General features: G+C 35.4%; 1 protein-coding gene across 1 annotated transcript in view; it reads left to right on the top strand.

Moving 5' to 3' along the window:
• The window catches only part of unc80 (unc80, NALCN channel complex subunit), a 1843891-nt gene that overhangs the window by 1167954 nt on the left and 654837 nt on the right, over positions 1-21100 (top strand). Inside the window, exon 41 of the mRNA XM_090378420.1 lies at positions 20998-21094. Within this exon, the coding sequence (XP_090234546.1) occupies positions 20998-21094 (97 nt within the window). The remainder of the gene's footprint in view (positions 1-20997; positions 21095-21100) is intronic.

Genomic DNA, 21100 nt, shown 5'->3' with positions numbered 1-21100 from the left:
TGGCTGGTTCAGCATAAGCCTGAAGCTTCCTTGTACCATATGGATAATAATAATAATAATAATAATAATAATAATAATGTATATATATATATATTACATTTGTCTCTATTTGTTGTATATACACATCTTTTGTCTACTATGTATTGGGCTACCTGCCTGGAAACTGTTAAATTTCTACAGTTATAGTATAAATTACTTTTTTTACCTAGCAGCTATTAAAATCTGGTTGCATTCCATGTGAAATAATGTTAGGCGATTTTTTTAGGCTTAGATATGATTCTGGTATGAACTGGTAGATAAGATTCAGAAACAGATAGCCGTAACTAGTACCATTCATCAGTACAGAATCCATTGAATAGTAATTGATAATATACCATTCAATGTATCCTATAAATAATTGGCTTTTAGCATATATATCAGTGCTGTGCAAACTTATTTCACTTGCGACCCCCTTTATTAAATATAAAATTGACGCGACCCCTCAATGTAAATCCCAAGGTAAGATGATCAGATTTTTAGAGAAGAAAAATAGCATTTTATAAATAGTAGTAGTAGTAGTAGTAGTAGTAGTAGTGGCACTTGATGCAAGAAAGCAAGTGTAGGAGCTTATGCAGCATCAGCCAAAAAAAAAAAAAAAAAAAATATCACACCATACCCTCCAATTGTCTGTCCAGTTCCTCCTTAAATTTATTTAACCTATCAACTTCCACAACGACAGATGGAAGTTTGTTCCAGCAATTAACCACCCGCTGGCTAAAGGCAAATTTCCGCACATCTATTCTACATCTATCCTTTCTTAATTTGAACTTATGTCCCCGTAGGTTCGTATTCTGAACAAGTGGGAGGATTCCATCAGAATTCAGCGTGCTCAACCCATTCAAGGCCTTATAGAACTTAGATCACCGCGCAGGTGCCTAGTCTCCAGCCACTGCAATTTGCAGAACTTAAGCCTCTCTTGGTAAGAGGATCCCTTCATTCCCCTCACCAATCGTGTTGCTCTTCTCTGTACACGCTCAAGCAAATCTACATCCTTCCTAAAATGAGGCCTCCAGACCTGTACGCAGTACTCAAGGCGTGGCCTGACCATTGCCTTATACAGAGGGACAATCACCTCCTTTTCCCTGCTAGCAAAATTCCTATATATCATTGACAAAACCCCATGACCTGCCCTAGCAGCCTGTCTACATTGCTCAGAAAACTTCATATCTGACTGCACAATTACTCCCAGGTCTTTTTCATTTTCTACCACCTTAAGTGTAGTACCACACAGTTGGTACGTTTCTCTGGGGTTACGTCTACCCATATGCAGTACTTTGCATTTGTCAAGGTTAAACTTCAGTTGCCACTTCTTAGCCCATCTGCCCAAATTATCTAGATCCTGTTGCAGTAGCACACTGCCATTACTGTCATTAACAACCCTGCCAACCTTCGTGTCATCTGCAAACTTCGACATTAAGCCTGATATACCTTCATCAATATCATTGATAAATATACAAAACAACAGTGGACCCAACACCGAACCCTGTGGGACTCCACTAATAACATTAGTCCACGAAGAGCAGCACCCATTGATTACCACCCTCTGTCTTCTCCCACTTAACCATCCTTTTATCCATTGTAGCAACTTACCGTTAATACCATTCTGCTCCAATTTGTACAGTAGTCTTCCATGCACAACAGTGTCAAAAGCTTTCCTGAAATCCAAGTATATGATATCAAAATTATTTTTTGCATCCAGTTCCTTTGTGACCACATCATAATAACCAATCAAATTTGTCAGACAAGACTTTCCCTTAACAAACCCATGCTGTGTCTGAATTATTGCTGCAGTATTGTCTAGATGATCCTGCAATGCATCTTTAACCAGTGACTCCATTATTTTACCCGGAACAGAAGTTAAACTAACTGGTCTGTAATTATTCGTGTCACCCTTCGAACCTCCTTTGTGAATTGGGGATACATTTGCACATCTCCAGTCCGTGGGAACCTCCCCTGAATCCAAGGATGCTCTCATAATTATGGCTAAGGGTTTGCTTAGTTGCTTTGCCGCCTCCTTTAATATAACTGGATAGATCCCATCCGCCCCAGGTGCCTTTCTTATGTTTAACTTCAACAATTTCTCCTCCACTTTGCTCTCAGTTATTACAAAATCATTAAGCACACTGCTACAATTTTATAACCTTCTTCCATTTTCAAACTGTAATGATTCCTCACGTGTGAATGTAGATGCAAAATACTCATTCAGTTTGTTTGCTATCTGAGCAGGATCATCAACAGTCGAACCATCGATGTCAAGTGGACCAATCATATTCAGCCCTTCCTTTTAGAGTTTATATAAGTAAAGAAATCCTTGCTGTTTTTCTTAGCATCTTTTGCCAAAGATTTCTCGTAATCCGCCTTTGCCTGCCGAACCTCCTTTGTGACCTGATTACAGACTAGCTTATATCTGCTACAGGCTTCTGCGTCGCCTGATAATTTATATGCATCCCATGCATTTTTCTTCTCTGTCACGAGTCTCATTAGTTCATTTGATAACCATTTAGGCCTAAACCTTGAACAATATTTCTTCATCGGTATGAAAAGTCTAGTAGCTTCCACGATTAATTCCTTGAATGCTTCCCACTTAGAATTTACTGTTTGTAACATCGTCAGTCGATCCTACTGTACAGAATTTAAAAACTGTCTGAGACCACTGTACTCCCCTTTACGGAAGCAAAAACCCTTTCCTTTACCCCTGACGGTAGTTACCTCTTTGAGTAAATCCCACTTCAGCACACTGTGATCACTGCCACCTAGTGGTTCCTTTATCTGCAAATTCTTAATACACGAATGATCACTGCTGATAACCAGATCAAGAGTATTACTTTCTCTGGTTGCCTCTCGAACATGCTGCTGCAGAAAACAATCATCCAATAAATCCACAAAAGTCTGACTAGTGTGTGAGTGACCAACCCACAAGTTCCAGTCAATATCTGGGAAGTTAAAATCCCCCATTATAAGACATTCTGATTTACTGGCCCACTCTATTTCTCTGTACAATTGTTCATTGTACTCATTCGAGTCATTAGGCCTATAACACACTCCTACTCTTATTTTTGCTTTTGCAGTGCTTATGTCACACCAAACTGACTCAACAGTGCACTGTCCATCTATATCAACTGGATGCACTTCTTTTGATTTTATGTTTTTCTTAAATTATGTAGTAGAAAATTTTATTCAAGTGTTCAGAAAGAAATAAAAAAATTGTTTCCTTTTAATTTACACATTAAAATAATCGTTTAATATTTTACAGTTTACAACGTCCTCACTTTCATATATAAAAGAAGAATTTCATAAGTGGATCCTATTTCATTACAAAGTATAGTGAAAAGTCTGCTATTTAAGCTTCTACTTTTAATAAAATTGATCACACTTACTGCATCTTTCAAAACTTTGTACAAACCAGTTTGCATTTCCTTTCGCTACGTGTATCCCTGTGTATAATGCAATGATTGAAAACTATATTTGGAGCAATATCCTTTACTTTGACTTTTAAACCTTTATTTTGACCTTTATTAACAGGAGAAAACCTTTATTTTCTCCTGTTAATGCAGCTGCACACACCAACAGTACAAAGCTTTTCCACATTAGATTATTTGTATGAAAGAACATATTTATAATGTCAAAAATCTTCTTACCCTTCTTTCTTCCTTCCAAAGCTTTGCAAAATATAAAATCCTCCAAAATATCTCCCTCGTAGCAGTATCCAACATATACAGTAAATTGAGCAAGGTTTGAAGTATCTGTGGATTCATCTAACTGTATTGTAAAAATTGAACTTTCTCTCAATCAGTTTAATAAACTGAATTTTATGTTGTCCGCAAGGACTGTAATATGCCGCAAGACTGTATCTCTGGATAGAGGAATAGTATTTAAATCATTGCTGTAGTTTTTCTACATGCATAATTGAAATAATTTTTATTGCAACAGGTAGAACAAGAGATTCAGATAGTGTGCGATTTCAAATTTTTTCCTATTAAATATGACTCTTCCAACAATGCTCTTGAACTTTACAAGGAACTGCTGTATGTTTCTTGATAAAAGATTTCAGACCTTGTATGATGTCAGCATGTCTTTTCAAAAAGGATTCAGTTTTTCATTAGGTCTGGATGTTTCATACATTAGTGTCATTTTAATTTAATAGGTTTCATGCTTTCATTAGCAAGTTTTTCATAACATATTATGGTCACAGGTTGTTGCTCATCATCAACTAATTTGTAAGTGAATCTGTATGTCATGAATTTCTCTTGATATTTTCTATTCTTTTTCATTCCTTTTGATTTGGAATATGATGGCTCTCTACCAGAAATTGGTGGTTGCACTACACTTGAAATAATGTTAGTTTCCAAATTTTTACATGATATATTTCTTATCCTTTTAGTTTCTGAAGTATCTGTAGCAACATTATTGTCATCATTCCTCAGCCGTTTTGTTCTGATTACCCAATCTATGGTAAAATATATATATTTTTTCTTCTTAAAAACAATGATAATATAAAAAGTAGCAGAGGAATGAAAAACACATCCAAGTTGACATGAAAGCGCCAAATTACAAAGCAGAATAAAGTGTGCATAAAATAGACTCGCTGTATAATAACATAACTTTTACTGTAGCATATACTTACTGCCACTGCATATTCGAACCTTTGGCCTTTAGGCAATATGAGTGCCTTAATTCGTGCTCATATTGCCTAAAGGCAATCATTTAGCAATTGAGTAGTACTGAGAAGTCGCACTAGTCAGCTGCTTTCTGTGTGCCCATAGCCAGTGAGAAAATTAAGATGTATTCAGGACACAGACAATAAGTAAAAATGGTACCTGCATCACACGTGTAATCACCCTAAAAAATAAAGTGGCACTACGGTTCATTTGTATCTCCGACTTCATTCGATTAGTGAGGTCTCTACATCTACAGTATTGAAAAAGTAATTTTAACAACAGGTTTTTTAGTTTTTATGTACACAAAAACTAATTTTATTTGAAAACTGCTTTTTTTGAAGACCCCTTTAATTTATCCTGTGACCCCTCTGAGGGTCACACTCCACAGTTTGCACACCACTGGTATTTACAAAACCTCCCATTTCTTTCATCCTGCAATATGACTGATGTCTTTTGAGGTTATGATGGGCATCATTGCAAGATGCAGTCTTCCTTACATTTTCAGGGTACAGCTCTAAAGCTGTGTTCACAGGCCAGTCACTAAATAGTTCACTGGGCCAGACCTATCGGTAGTTGTCTAGGAGGCTTCCAGATCAGTTAATCCTGCTGCCTCTACTCTATTTTGCCAGATAGTGACTGGAGGTAGCCATGTGTATTGGGGGGGGAGGGAGTATCGAAGCCACATTATGTCAAGGAGCTGGATACATTCTTGACGTGTGTATACCATATTCAAAAATGTCATTACTTCATACAACATGTCCTCCCTAGCTTTTCTTATTACTAAATACATCATCGATTGTCAAGCTAATAGAACAAACTTATCTGCGAAAAGATCTAAATCTTCCAAATCACCATTAATTTCGAAAATATACATGGTCTCAGTGATATCCATATCCACTTACAGTCTGCCGAACCCCATGTATTTTTTCTGACAGAATTCTTATTATCAGTCTCCTCAACCACTGCTCATCTGAGCTGTTATAATTATTTGTTATATGATTCATTTTGCTTTAAAGTTGTATTTGTGCATGTCTCCACTCGGATATTCCCTGTCAAAGACTTCGTAATTTGGAATCTCCTCTTTTTGGTATTATCTGGCTTAAAATCTCTCTGCTCCATTCTTTCAAATACATTTGTTGCCTCTATCATTGCCAAACTTCACTAATCACTTGGAACTCTTTGACACTTGCTTTCTCCAGACCAACTGTTCTAACAGTGAGGTAATTTTCCTTGATGATTTTAATGTTCACAACTCCAGCTGGCTTCTGCTTTCTAGTCATGTGGATCCAGCTAGTCAAGATGCTGAGGCTTTTTGAATTACTAACACAGATTGTTCATTTACCTACCTCGCACAGATTGTTTATTTACCTACCAGAATACCAGATAATCCTAAGCACAGCTAACACTCTTGATATTTTTCTCACAACCAATCCGTTTAAGTACATGATCAATGTGAGTGGTATTCTAAGTGCCTCAGATCACAAATTGGTGATGATTCATTGTACAGAGAAATAGAGTGGACTAGTAAATCAGAATGTCTTATGATAGGGAATTTTAACCTTCCAGATATTGACTGGAATTTATGAGTTGGTCACTCACACACTATCAAGACTTTTGTAAATTTATTGGATGACTTCTTTTCTACTGCAGCATGTTTGAGATGCAACTAGAGGGAATAATACTCTTGTATTATTCCCTCTGGTACAAATTTGTAATTACCATATTGAAATTCTCCATCCCTTATGTCTGAGTGGCACCATGTCTCCAACATCTCTGCAATGTCCACATTTGATGACTGAACCATCAAATTTGTTTACTGTATTCTAGTATTAGTGTAAATGCAAGCATTTAGTAACCCTAAAATAGAGAACATGTATGCTTGTCTCACGAGGACCCCCCCTTTCCCCAGCAGTCCTTATAATACTTGACTCCTTGGTTTCCATGGTGCTGGTGTCTCAGCAGTGCAAGAATCACTTTCACCTTGCCCCAAGAACAATCCCCATCCTGTCCCCTGTTATCATAACTGGCAATAAAATTAAAACTACAGTAGAGCGTTGATAATCTGAACTAATTGGGACTGGGGGTAGTTTGGACTTCCGATTTGTTCGGATTTTTGAGCTTTTCAAAAATACTGTTCTGGAGATTAAAAAAAAAAAAAAAAAGTTTAGTAAGTTTAGAAATAAAAACACTGGCTATAAAATCTGAGGGACCAACTAATTTTTTCTTAAAATCCAGCCCCTTTTTACACAACAAAGGTCCAGATATGGGTTCTCCTAAACTTCGTCTCTGTGTGAACCACAAATAAATGGAATATTCAAGGGATGGATCATTAGCTGTTTTCATAGTTTCCTTTTCTTTTTTCTTTTTTTTTTGCACAGTCTGAATCTAGTTTAGATGCAAACTTTAAAATTTTTTCCCTGTTGTTTTTAATGTCTGTTATGGTTGACTTTCCAACTTAGTAAAATTTTGCTAATGAAGACCTGCTTTCTCCCTTTGAAAGTCTATTTAAAATCTCAACCTTCGATTCAATTGTTAAAAATTTCTGCTTCCTTTTAAAAGACAAAGAAAACTATAGCACGGTAAAATAAAACTCTGTAAAAACTCTTGTTCAGAATCTTTTTACTTCATATCTCACTTGTGCATATCATGTTAGTTGCAAGTTCTGCATGCCGTGTTCTTTGTTATTGATTGACACTTACCTTTTTCTACTGTTTTAGATTTTACAACCCCCTCCAAAAAAAAAAAAAAATCAGTGAACAGAAATATCAGATTACAAAGTGTGTTGAATAACAGATTACAAAATGTTATGTTTAGTTAGTACTCTATGTATATTAATTAAGCCATGTACATAAGCGTAAAATTTATTTTTATTTTGCTAACCTGTATATAATATTCTCCCAATTTTCACATATCATTTAATTTTGGGTTATACTCCAGATTATGGGTACACACCGGAGGAAGTGGCTCCTTTTGCTTTGCTTGAATCTTAGCTAGGATGTTTAACCTCGCCTTGCTGCCGGGAACTTGTTTTCCAATTTTAGAACAGTGGCAAGGTCAGCCATATTAAAATTGTGGGCTAGTCTTTGCAATCTGGTACCCTTTTCGATTGATCGTTATGAGTACAAATGATTGACATGTCTAGAAATTGTAAAATGAGTTCCCGATTTTAAAACAGCGGCAAGGTGGGGATAAACACACTAACTATGATTCAAGCAAAAGAATCCACTTCCTCCGGAGATGTACCATAAGCTGAATATAACCTAATTTTGTTAATCGATAAGGGGGAAAAAAAAAAACAGGTGTAAATTTGTGCTTTGTATCTTCTTTTTATAGCCTGTGGATAATATTTCTCAGATTTTTGCTTATTAGAATTGCCATTTAATAGAATCAAAATTCAAATAAAAAAAATATAATAATAAATGCTGGCTCATTCATATTATTGACATTCGGATTTTCAAAGCTCTACTGTATTTATTAAAAGAAATTAATTAAATTGTTATTAAGTAAAAAACAAGTTTAATTTTCTAAAAAACTTATCCATTTACAGGAGCTGGTAATTTTTAGCCCATTGCCCACTATAATCTTTAATCAATCAGTTTTTATAGGAGAAAATATGAATAAATATGAATAAATTCTATATGAATAAATTGTGTAAATATGAATAAATTCTGAGGTTGCATTTTTAAGATTATTATGGGAATTATACAACATTTTAAAGTTATTCCAGAAGAAATCATTATAAGGTTTGCTTCTGCAATTATCCATATGTATGCATCTTGAACATCCTATTTTAGATTACAACTTACAAAGTTGTAATCTAAAATAGGATGTTCAAAATAGGATGTTTTATTTCATTTAGATTACAACTTACAAAGTTGTAATCTAAATGAAATAAAATAAACTTTAATGATATCTGCATGTAACAATTTTCAGTACAAGGAACTGTTTTAATTTTGTTATTTGTCAAGTGAGAAACATTTTGTGTTTTAGTGATGCTCAAAATTGAAATATTCTATAACACTTTCATGTAACTTTTTCATTTTAAGATTAGTCTTTATTTGATTATAAAAGTAAATATGCTTATTTGTTTGAGAACTTGTTTGTATATTCTAACTTAAAGGATTAAGGTTTACTAATTTTAATCAGTTGTCCTGCCTTGAATTTATCTCAAAACTTATCATTGGGAACCACAGTATGGTCACATAAGAACAGTTATATTAGTTTGAATGCTTAAATGGGAAATTATAAATACTTATATCACTACTCAGTGGTATAATGGCACAGTCTGTTATGAACATTTTTAAACTTAAACTGTTCATTTCAAGATTATTGAGATAATTGGTGAGATTTTCTTTTAACCATAGTTTTGTTCCAGGAGAGGAAGAGGACAATAAACATGTTAGGTTTGTGCATGGCTGTAACCATACAAGTATGTTGTAAGTGTAGAAGAAAACCAAAGAAGAACTTCTATACTTTTGAACTTTTATTTGAGTAAAATTTTATAAAGTTGAAATACAACTCCATATACCCCTGACAATATGCTGTTGTAAGATGGAGATATTACCAATTTTTGTAAAGTTAGGCATTTTGGTGTTAATTGGTAGGTACTTGATCAGTGAAAAATCAGGCATTTGAATACAAGCATAGCTAACTAATTTATTAACGTAAACTTCAGATGTCTTTATTGTTATAATGTAATACCATTATGGATAAAATATTCAAATATATATATATTAAAATGGAAGCCACATTGATATGGTGATCGGAAGGGATGAAAAATTTTTATTACCACCTAACAGTGAAAATAAAAGCTAGAAAGAAGGATAGTCAAATGCTTTCCTCATTCAAAATAAGAACCAGAAAACCACAAGTAAAGAAAGGAGGAATAAAAGTTTTACTAAAGTGTTCCAGAGTCATAAACATTATTCTTATAAATCAGGCCTTGGAGAAATTAATCTAATTATGTTTAGTACATTATTGGTTACATGAAATCATCTACAAGATAATGCCAACTTTAAATACATTTTCACCCTATTCACTAGAGCAGTGGTCCCCAAACTATGACCCATTTTACAAAAATAGTCTATTTACTAAAAAGGCTATGCTTTCTATTTTATAGCTATGAGATTATTAGAGTGCCTATATGTATGCAATTTGTACAAATTGTATAATATCATAATATAATGATTGTTAAATGTAAATGTGTAGATAAAAATTTGAATACTGACAATTAGCTGAAAATCCAAGATCAAACTGACTAAAAACTCACCCACTATAAAAAAAAAAATTGACAACTGTTGCAGTAGAAAATTCTTAAATTTTTAATGGAGAAACTTCGGATAGAATGTTTCAAATAAAAATCAGGATTAAAAGAAAAAAAAATGTGGGTTGAGCATTAAATTATATTTAATGATGAACGATGTAAATTACTTGCACTATAAGTTTAGGGAAATTTATCAAGCTGTTTAATTAACTTGACTTACTTTTGTTTGAATACTCATTAGAAGTTAAAAATTAACAGAGTTCAAAAGCATTCTTTGATATAAACATTCAATTCATTTCATGAATTGAATCTCAAATTGAATTTTACAGTGAAAATTCAATAAACAGAGTATGCAAAATAAGAACTATGTTATATATAAAAATGGATTTTTTAATTGCAGTATGTAATTTATGAAATTTTGCAAAGTAAATATGTTTATTTATTGGGATTTTTTACATTGTCTACTTTTGTCATAATACAGCTTTTTGTGTGGTTTATTGCATGTATTCTTTCATTTTGTTACTTTTATATTGAAGTGCCTCTACATTTGAAGAATTCTGAATATGACACTAACTTATAGAAAGAGTAATCTTTCTAGATGAGAACTAAAAGGTCTCTCAGATCACTTTAGAATGATCCATCTATCCATATTTCAATGAAAAGCAAGGGTAAAATGAACTCATCACCCTTAATTATTTCTAACAATTATGAAGTGTTTTGTAGTTATGGATTTCACAATAAGGATATTATGTACATAAAACTGTTGGATCGCATCAGTTAAAATTTTCCTTAGTTTTACCCAAAATCATGAGTAATAACAAATGAGTAATAACACACATCCTCCTGGCCCCCTTCTTTTGTAAAACACTTTCTGTGGGCCAAGCAATCTTTAATTTAATTCTATAAAGCATTCTCCTATCTAGGAATTATTATTCTTTTCAGTTTAGGAGTTATTTAAGTTTCTATATGGTACTACTGACTTTTATCATACAAAAAGTAATCAGAGTCAAAAAAATAAGAACTATGTTAAAATACATTTTTTTTCCTTTCTAAAGTAATCCAACAATCTGAACACATTCTGTGGCCATAAATAGCACTATTTCTGCCTCCACATGCAAGATTAGTATCCTGAACAAAAAATAAACCCTCAGTTCTGAAAGGAGTACTAAAATGAACACTGTTGTTTGCTTCATGTGATTCAGAGAGATCATCCATTTTTGACACAAATAAACCTGACTATGACCCTTCTCAAATTAAAAAACAAATATGAGATCCATTTCAACAAAGGGATTTGATTTTTCATTTCATTCAGGCAATGCCAAACTTTTTTTTTTTTTTTTCGAGTAATGTTTCCTCATTTCTCTCTGAAAAATGAAAAAAAATATAACTGGATCACCCAATGTGAAAAAATATCTGCAATAGAGTGACTTGCTTGTAAAATATATGCAATCAAAGCACTGAGAATCACAGACAATACTTGGCAGAATTCATGTTAAAATTACAACTACTCTGATTATCTCCAAAGTAATCTTATATATTAGTTTGTTTGTTATTTGGTTTTTAGGAGCATTAGCAACTAAGGCCATATTGCTCTGGGATATGCGGTGGTCATTCTCTGACCTTTCCGTATCCTCCGTATTTGGTGGTGACAGGCTCGAACCCCGGTCTAATCAAGAAGCGTGTGCTACGCACTGCTGCTCCTTCCCACCTGGCTGTGAAGATGCCAATATATATATTAGAGAAGGACCTTAGTATTAGTTGTGACAAATGGAAGGAAACAAGGTTATACAACACTAGCCAAGCAAATTAATTTTTTTCCAACAATCAATTGCTCTCTGGCTGAAAGGAAATTTTTAAAGGTCATCTATTTTCAGTTTAAAATTGTGATCCCCTATGTGTACTTGGTTACCATTAGCATTTAGTTTACTCAGTCCATTTAGCATTAGCATTAACAGAGGCATACAATACAAGAACTTACGCAGCATCAGCAAAAAAATTAAAAAAAAAAAAAAAAAACCTCCAATTTCACCCCTCCATTCGATCCAAATGCCTGTCCAGCTCAGCCTTAAATTTATTTAGGCTATCAACTTCCACAACAAAAGATGGAAGTCTGTTCCACCAATCAACTACCCACTGGCTAAAGGCAAATTTCCTCGCATCTATTCTACAACTGTTTTTACTCAATTTGAAACTGTGCCCCCTCAGGTTCATAATCTAAGCAAGAGGAAGCATCCCATCAGCATTCAGCTTGCTCAACCCATTCGAGGCCTTATACACCTCAATCAGATCACCTCTCCAGGTGCTGCAATTTGCAGAACTTATACCTTTCTTGGTAAGAGCACCCCTTTGTTCTCCTCACTAATCTTGTTGCTCTTTTTTGTACTCGTTCTAGCAACTCTACATCCTTCCTAAAATGAGGCCATCAGACCTGTACACAGTACTCTAGGTGTGGCCTGACCATTGCCTTGTATAACTGAATATTCACCTCCCTGCTAGCAATATTCCTATATATCAGGGGTGGCCAACTTAATTTATGATGTGATCTACTTTTTTCCTTCGAAATGTGCCACGATCTACCATCTTAATTGCCTTTGGCCAGCGGGTGGTTGGTTGGTGGAACCGACTTCCATCACTTGTTGTTGAAGTTGATAGCCTAAACAAATTTAAAGCTCAACTGGACAGGTATTTCGAACGAACGGAGGGGTGAAATGGGAGTGGTGTGTTTTTTTTTTTTTTTTTTGGCTGATGCTGAATAAGCTTGCTTTCTTGCATCATATGCCTCTGCTAATGCTAATGCTAATGCTAATGCTAATGCATTGCACAAGGTGCACAAATCGAGGGATGACTGTATATTTAAAATTTGTTGTGATTGACCGAAATTAAATCTGCGATCGACTCTTTGCCCCCCCCCCCCCCCCCGCTATATATCATTGACAAAACTCCATGACCTGCCCTGGACCCCGTTTGCATTGACATTAAACCTAATATATCAAACCCAGGGGCTCACATCTGGTAAGTATGGACTTGGCACCCCAGGGTCCTTAGTTGGATATCATCATTCTTCTCTTTCTTGGTGATTCCCTTCTACTTCCGAATCTTGTTTTCTCTCTCTCAGGGTAATTCTGAAATTTTTTTTGCTGGTGCAGCATAAACCTCAGGCTTTCTTGCATCATATAGCTAATAATAATAATACCTACATCAATATCATTGATAAATATACAAAACAACAATGGGCCAAACACCGAACCCTGGGGAACTCCACTAATAACATTTGTCCACGAAGAGCAGTGTCCGTTGATTACCACTCTCTGTCGTCTCCCACTCAGGCATCCCTTTATCCAACTTACCATTTTATTGTAGCAACGTACCCTTAATGCTATACCTCTCCCAATTTGTACAGCAATCTTCCATGTGCAACAGTATCAAAAGCTTTCCTGAAATCCAAGCATATGATATCAAAATTATTTTTGGCATTCAGTTCCTTTGTGACCACATCATAGTATCCAATCAAATTGATCAGACAAGACCTTCCTTTAACAAACCATGCTGTGTCTTAACTATTACGGCAGTCATGTCTAGATGATCCTGCAATGCTCTTTAACCAGTGATTCCATTATTTTTCCTGGAACACAGATTAAACTAACAGGTCTATAGTTACTTGTGTCACCTTTTGAACCCAATTTGTGAATTGGTGATACATTTTCACACCTCCAGTCCATGGGGACCTTCCCTAAGTCCAAGGAAGCTCTCATAATTATGGCTAAGGTTTTGCTTACTTTCTTTGCTGCTTCCTTTAATATAACTGGTTAGATCCCGTCCACCTCAGGTGCCTTTTTTATGTTTAACTTCAACAATTTCTCCTCCCCCTTTGCTCTCAGTTATTACAAAATCACGTAACTCCCTCTTAGAGTTTGATAAACTTCTGGCACTCCCCTCATTGAATAACTCCTCATGTGTGAATGTAGGTGCAAAATACTCATTCAGTTTATCAGCTACCTGAGCAAGGACATCAGTAGTCAGTCCATCTATGTTAAGTGGTCCAATCTGATTCGTCCCTTTCCTCCTAGAGTTTAATAAGTAAAGAATTCATTGCTGTTTTTTGCCGAAGATTTCTCATAATCTGCCTTTGCCTGCCTAACCTCTTTTGTGACTTTATTACAGGCTAGTTTATATCTGCCATAGGCTTCTGTGTCACCTGATACTTTATATGCATCCCATACGTGTTTCTTCTTTGCTACAAGCCTGATTAATTCATCTGACATCCATTTAGGCCTAAACTTTGAACAGTATTTCTTAGTTGAAATGAAAAGCCTAGTAGCCTCCAAAATTAAGTTCCTGAAGGCTTCTCATTTAGAATTCAACATTTCTAACATCATCAGTTGATCCCAGTATACAGAATTTAAACTCTGTGTGAGACCCTGTAGTCACCTTTATGAAAGCAAAAGCTCTTTCCTCTAGCCTTGATGGTAGTTACATCTTTAAGTGTGGCGCCTCCGTAGCCAGGTGGGAAGGAGCACCAGTGTGTAGCACACGCTTCTTGATTAGACCGGGGTTCGAGCCCGTCACCACCAAATACGGAGGATGCGGAAAGGTCAGGGAATGACCACCGCACATCCTCGGAGCAATATGGCCTTAGTTGCTAATGCTCCTAAAAACCAAATAACAACAACATCTTTAAGTAATTCCCACATCAGTACATTGTGATCACTGTCACCCAGTGGTTCCTTTATCTGCAAATTCTTAATGCATGAATAATCACCGCTGTTAATCAGATCAAGAGTATTACTCCCTCTGGTTGCCTCTCGAACATGTTGCTATAGAAAACTCATCCAATAAATCCACAAAAGTTTTGTTAGTGTGCGAGTGACCAACCCACAAGTACCAGTCAATATCTAGAAAGTTAAAATCCCCCATTATAAGGCATTCTGATTTACTGGCCCACTCTATTTCTCTGCTCATTAGGCCTATAACACACACCTCTCATTTTTCCTTTTCCAGTGCTTATCTCGCATCAAACAGACTCGACATTGCATTGTCCGCTGACATCAATTGGATGCTCTTCCTTAGATTTTATATGTTTCTTAACTAACAGCATAACCCCTCCTCTAGGGCTTACAATACCAATAGTCCGGGATCCCGGTCATTTTTTTCCGTTATTGAAATACCAGTATTGATACAAAAAATACTGGTTTTTCGGTACTAATTTTAAAAAAAATAATTGTTTATAATTTAATCACATAAAGGTTATAAAATCACCTTTATGTGATTATGACATCCTTATCTCTACCAGCAAATGTTCGATAAATCATCGATAGGACACTATGCAACATTGGAACATACACACACCTCTTCAGTAGAATCCAAATTTTGTCTAATATAAAATTGCATTTTCATTGAATGAAAAGTAGCTTTTGAAAGTTAATGCATTTACAGTTACTTGATGCATATATGCATTAGGGTGGCTTTTTATACAACTGGATTTTTTTTGTCCAGCAAAAGAAAAAAAAAAAAGTGTACTTTTTTTTTGTCCAGCAATTCTTGCTAGAATCTAACTAAAAGTCAGAAGTAGAAGGGGAATCATCAAGAAAGAGAAGAATGATGATATCCAGCTCAGGACCCTGGGTGTGCCAGCCCATACTCACAAAATGTGAGCCCCTGGGGCTAAATATGAAATGTTTGATAAAATAATTGCCCCTAGTTGTCAATAACAAGATGAGTGCTGTGATTAAAAAAGAAGACAGTCAGAATGGTAGAAAGTGTATTGCATTTGTTTAGCACACATTTGCAATGAATGTTCTTGAAAATTTGTAAAAGATCTTTTTGAATAGCTTGAATAAGATGACACAGTGTTTAAAAAAATATGTATCTGTTTTCATGCAAAAAAGTTCATGTACAATGAATTCAAGCTCCTATCTTTATCACTATCCTTAGTAACAGTGATAAAGACATGAGGCAAATTGTATAGTCCATTTCCACACTTTTTTTTGTTGGAGATTAAACTTTTTCTTCTACCAAGCACATGTGCTACAGAAAATCTGCTGCATAAAATGAAGGTGACTCAATTTCATTTCTATAAGGTTTTCTTGTCTTTTTTTTAATGAAAACTCCAAACAAGGGAAGTTTTGGAACCTGTAGTACTTAGTACCATGCTTGGGTTGTAGGTTGAGAAGACGAAAGAAGATATTTGTTGACATTGGACTTCAACTTCTGTAGACTGTAATTTTCAGGAAATATGTATGGAGGAAGGTTGTTCCGCAAAACGGCAGATGCATGAATAAATGAGGAAGATGAAACGTTGGTTCTGTAAGTTTGCAGTTGGACAGTAAATGGATGTTGGCTGGTGGTGGCACGTGTTTGGACTGTTTTGAAAGAGAGAGTGGGAATTATAGAAGCCAATTCAGAAGAAGAAAATGCCCATGGAAGTATCTGTAGAAAAGGCATGCAGCAGAAACAGTATGTCTATGAGACAGCGAGTGGAGAGATGAGTCAATAATTAACCTAACTGCCCTCTTCTGAATGGAATCTAGAAGCCTGAGAGAGGTTTTGGGGGCATCACCCCAGATGTGGGAACAATATTCCATGGTAAGGCCGTGCGATTTGTACAGAGTGAACAGCTGTTTGGAAGCAAAGTAACACCAAGAGTGAAAGAGAAAACCAAGTTTTTTTAGATGTAGAGGAAGCAATATTTGTAATGTGCTTGTGCCAAGAGAAAGTAGAAGTCAAGGTAATCCCCAAAAGAGATATATCATCTTGCCTAGAAATCGGAGTGTCACCAAAGATAAGCATAGGAGCAGAAGAATCCTTTTTACGAAATATGACAAGACTGAGTTTTAGAAGGATTTTAATCAGCTAAGTTGTCTTTGCCCCACTGGAGAATTACCTGGAGATTGGAATTTAATGAAATTGGTAGCGAATATTCAAGAAGTTGAAACTGATTGAGCAGGGCAAGGTTTCTCAAAATGAAAAGTGGAATGCAATATGCTATCATTGGAAAAACTATGGATAGGATTTCCAGTCAATGGAAGAAGATCATTAATATACAAGAGGAAAAGAGTGGGAGAAAGAACTGAACCTTGGGGGGACACCAGCATTAGTGGAGAAGTTAGAAGACAGAGAGCCATCTACTATCACTCTCAGTGAGTGATCAGAGAGAAAACTAGATAACCAATTACAAAAAACAGTTTGTAAACCATAAAATGGTAGCTTGTTTAGAAGACCTTTTATGCCAAACATCATCAAAAGCCTTTGAGATGTCAAGAGCAACTGCTTGTGTTTCACCAAACTTTTCCATTGAATTTGTCCATAAATGGGTAACATAAGCCAGAATATCAACAGTGGATCGACACTAATGGAATCCATACTGGCAATAATTGATCAGACAGAAGGTTTCTAGGTAGTTTAAGAGTTGATTTAGGAACTGGCTGGATATGAGCAAATTTCCAAGCAGAAGGAAAAACACCTTTGAATAAGAAAGTGAAAAAAGGTGGCAAAGAACAGGAGTAAGTTCAAGAGCATAGGTTTTGAGAACAAGTGAAGAAATACTATCAGGACCTGGAGCTTTCTTAGCATCAAGATTCATTAAAATCCTTCTGACATCCTTTTGACAGAAGACCACAGGAGGTATTGAATGGAACGTGTTGGGAATGGTGGGAGGTGTTTTACCAAGATCATTAATACATGAGTTTATTACTTACTTATATTAACCAGCAAAACCAGGCTGGAAGAAGGTGTTATTACAGGATCAAATCCAAGAAAAATAACAACTAAGGCTTCTTGCCAACTGCTTTGGCAGGAGCAGAAGTGGGCACCCACCCATGAAGGAAACAGAGTTCCAACATCCTGCCCACTTCTGCAAAGAAATTTCTCTGTCCTATATAAAAAAATAGCATCATGTTCCATGTAAATAAAAGGATACAGTCCACCAGTTAACCCATTATTCAACCTTAATTCTTCCAATTGCAAAAGAATATTCCTTTTCACAAAAACTGAATTTGCGAAATTTTGAAAAGCAATAAAATTTTCCCTCGTTTTAATAAGTAACTGCTCAATCCCATCCACGAGTTACATTATCAGCATTATTTAATAAATCAAAATGTAAATCAGCATATTTCAAACAATTAAAAACAACATGTTCCATGTTTCTAGATCACCACACATACAGTTGTGTCTTTCTATGATTCCAAGACTATTCAGTTTAGCAAAAAATGATCCGAAAATGAATATATGTATATTTGAGCTGCACACAGCAAATGCTGTGCCAGATGTCTTTATGAAGTATTTTCACAATCTTATTTTGGATTTGGTTGGCTCTGATACTTTCCTCATACATAGCTGTGTGGCCAGCATCATGAGTCCTTGCACTCTTTGTATAAAGCATGAATTTGATTCCCACCACCAGCTAGTTCAGAATTTCTTCCTGTCAAGGAGAGGAAAAACTTGTATGGGATTTTTTCATTCTTGTCAAAATGAGTTGATCTTTGGTTTTCCTTCTAGGAAGTATTTTAGTCATTAAACATTCAAATCGACCATAAATCACTATAAATTTATAAACATTATATAATATGCCTTTTAGCCTCAGTATGTTAGTTATGTCAAATGAAGCAAGGAAGTAAGCTCGTACAGCACCAGCCCCCCTCCAAAAAAAACACCCTCATCCCTAATAATTTGTCTTAATTTTATTCAGAATGTTCACAGCACTAATGGAACTTTATTCCAACAATAAATCACTCTCTGGCTGGAAGCAAATATTCACGCAACCATCTGTGTTCTGTCCTGCAACCATCCTTTTTCAGTTATGTCCCCTTATATGATATTAAAGGGAAGAAAAAGGATGCCATCAGTATTTAATTTACTCAATTTGTTTAAAGCCTTAAACCCTTCAATTGGGTCCCCTTGCAGATATCTGTATTTCAGATCCTCACAATCCAAAATGTAGAGATTAAATGCAGAACTAAAGTCTTTCTTGGGGTGGGGAGGAAAATGCTGTTTTGTGTCCCTGACCAATCCTGTTGCTCTCCTGTGCACAGATCCATATCCATCTTAAAATTTCCAACAGAACCCCATTCATCATGTGTATTTTACGTACTCACGATAGATTTTAAGATAGATTTTACATACTAAATATAGGCTTCCAGACCTGTATGTGTTACTCAAGATGCTGCCTAACCATTGCCTTATACAATGTGATAATCACCTCCTTGTTCCTGCTGAAAAAAATCTGCATATCATTGACAAAACCCCATGAGCTGTCCTAGCAGCTTGCCTGCAGTTCAAAGAGAACTTTATATCAGACAGTGCATTTACCATCAGATCTTTTTCATACTCCACAACCTTGAGAGTAGTACCATCCAAACAGTATGCTATACCTTGCATTTATCAATGTTAAACCTCAGTTGGTATTTCACAGAACATCTCCTTAATTTCTTTTAGGTCGTGTTGCAGGAGTATTAGTAGTTGTAGTAGCTTTGGTTTCAGTTATTAACTACCAACCCTGCCAAGAATGTTTATGTGCATGTGTTTTTGCTCTTAGCCCTAACATGGCCCTTATATTTGTTTATCCTATGAGTACTCCACTGCTGCAGGCATTATAATCACCCACACCTTTGTTGTTCCAGGCTGCTGCAAGAATTAATTTCACTCTGCTTGAGGCTGCCATTAAACTGTTATTCTGTTTGCTTTCTCACCCAAAACTAAAAGTTTTCTGACCCACCTAATGTTGATACTGTTGCCTCACTAGTATCTGAAAATGTTCTTCCATCCTTTCTATTCATGTGTATCTATTCACTGTAAATGTGGTCTCTCCTGTAACAAGCACATGCTGAGAAAAATTCTACCCAATAAGCTTTGCACAATCTCTCCAGAGCCAAATGTTTTGACAGCTCTCATCTCATCATGCATATATATGCTACTCTTATGTTTTGGAAAAATTCCAGACTCTTTCAAATTTTATCCCAACTCATGGCTTTTTCTCAACATTGCTCACACAAAGAATAAAAGTAATCAGGTCTTCTTACTTTATTGTTATCACCAACATTTACAATATCACCTTTTACATTTTGGTTGTGAAATTCCAGACTCTTTCATATTTAATCCAACTCATGGCTTTTTCTCAACATTACTCACACAAATAATAAAAGTAACCAGGCCTCCTATTACTTTATTGTTATCATAACATTTACAACATCGCCTTTTATACTCATAAAAGATGATTATTATTTTTATTATTGTTTTTCATCATTAATTTTGATCATGGGTGAGACACCCTGATCTTGTATGATCCTATTCCACCTATCCATTTTGTACATTATACTTCCCGTTTACATATCATCAATAATAGCTACTTCTTGTTGGCTCAGCACTTTCTTCCTTTGAGGATATCACTCTCTTCTCTGATGAAAGAGAGTGTACTGCTGAGATGAGCAGCTGACTGCTTTATGGGTCCCTTGTTTTAATTTCTTTGATGTCATCAACTCTGATCTTCACGCTCTTATATTCGCTCAGCAGAATGGTGAATTTGCACTTAATTTCATCACACTTTTTGCACTGAAAACACACACAGGGCAACTCCCTTTGACTTAGTAGACTTGGAGAAAATTTTCAACAACCTACCAACCATACTTTTTAGATTTGAACTGATGTTACTACATCTTGTGGAGTTGTCTTAATCATACATTTATTTCAGCAATCCAGAAACTATCTGCATACAGTTAATGAAATTGAATCAAGAAGTTTTTACAGCTATGAAAGAACTGTAAAAAATCCAACTGGAATATAAACAATTACCTTGGAATGCTTAGGAAGGTGATGATTTACACTCTGCTTAAAACTTGAGTTAAGGTAGACCAAAAATTGATGCATGATTCAGTAAATGTATTCAATTAAAACCAGAAAATAAATGTAACCCAACTATGAGGTTTTCATTTTGGAAAGCTTATGTTGGCTTAAGATTACTAGCAATGAATGAAATCAAAATAATATCTTCATTTGTTAGAATAAAATGTCTCTTTTATATTGTTTAATATTCTTCTTATTGTTCAGGATACACAGTTTGTTCATATACTTCAAGATAGTTTGGATTTCTTTGGTATTGATGAAGCTCAGCACAGTTCTTATTTCCTTGTTGATACAAAAACAAGTAAGT

This window comes from Mastigoproctus giganteus, chromosome 7 (genome assembly GCF_048544385.1).
Source record: "Mastigoproctus giganteus isolate SK-2022 chromosome 7, ASM4854438v1, whole genome shotgun sequence".
In the NCBI taxonomy this organism is placed as follows: domain Eukaryota; kingdom Metazoa; phylum Arthropoda; class Arachnida; order Uropygi; family Thelyphonidae; genus Mastigoproctus; species Mastigoproctus giganteus.
Note: the sequence above shows the minus strand (reverse complement) of the source record. Positions and strands in the feature narration are given on the sequence as shown.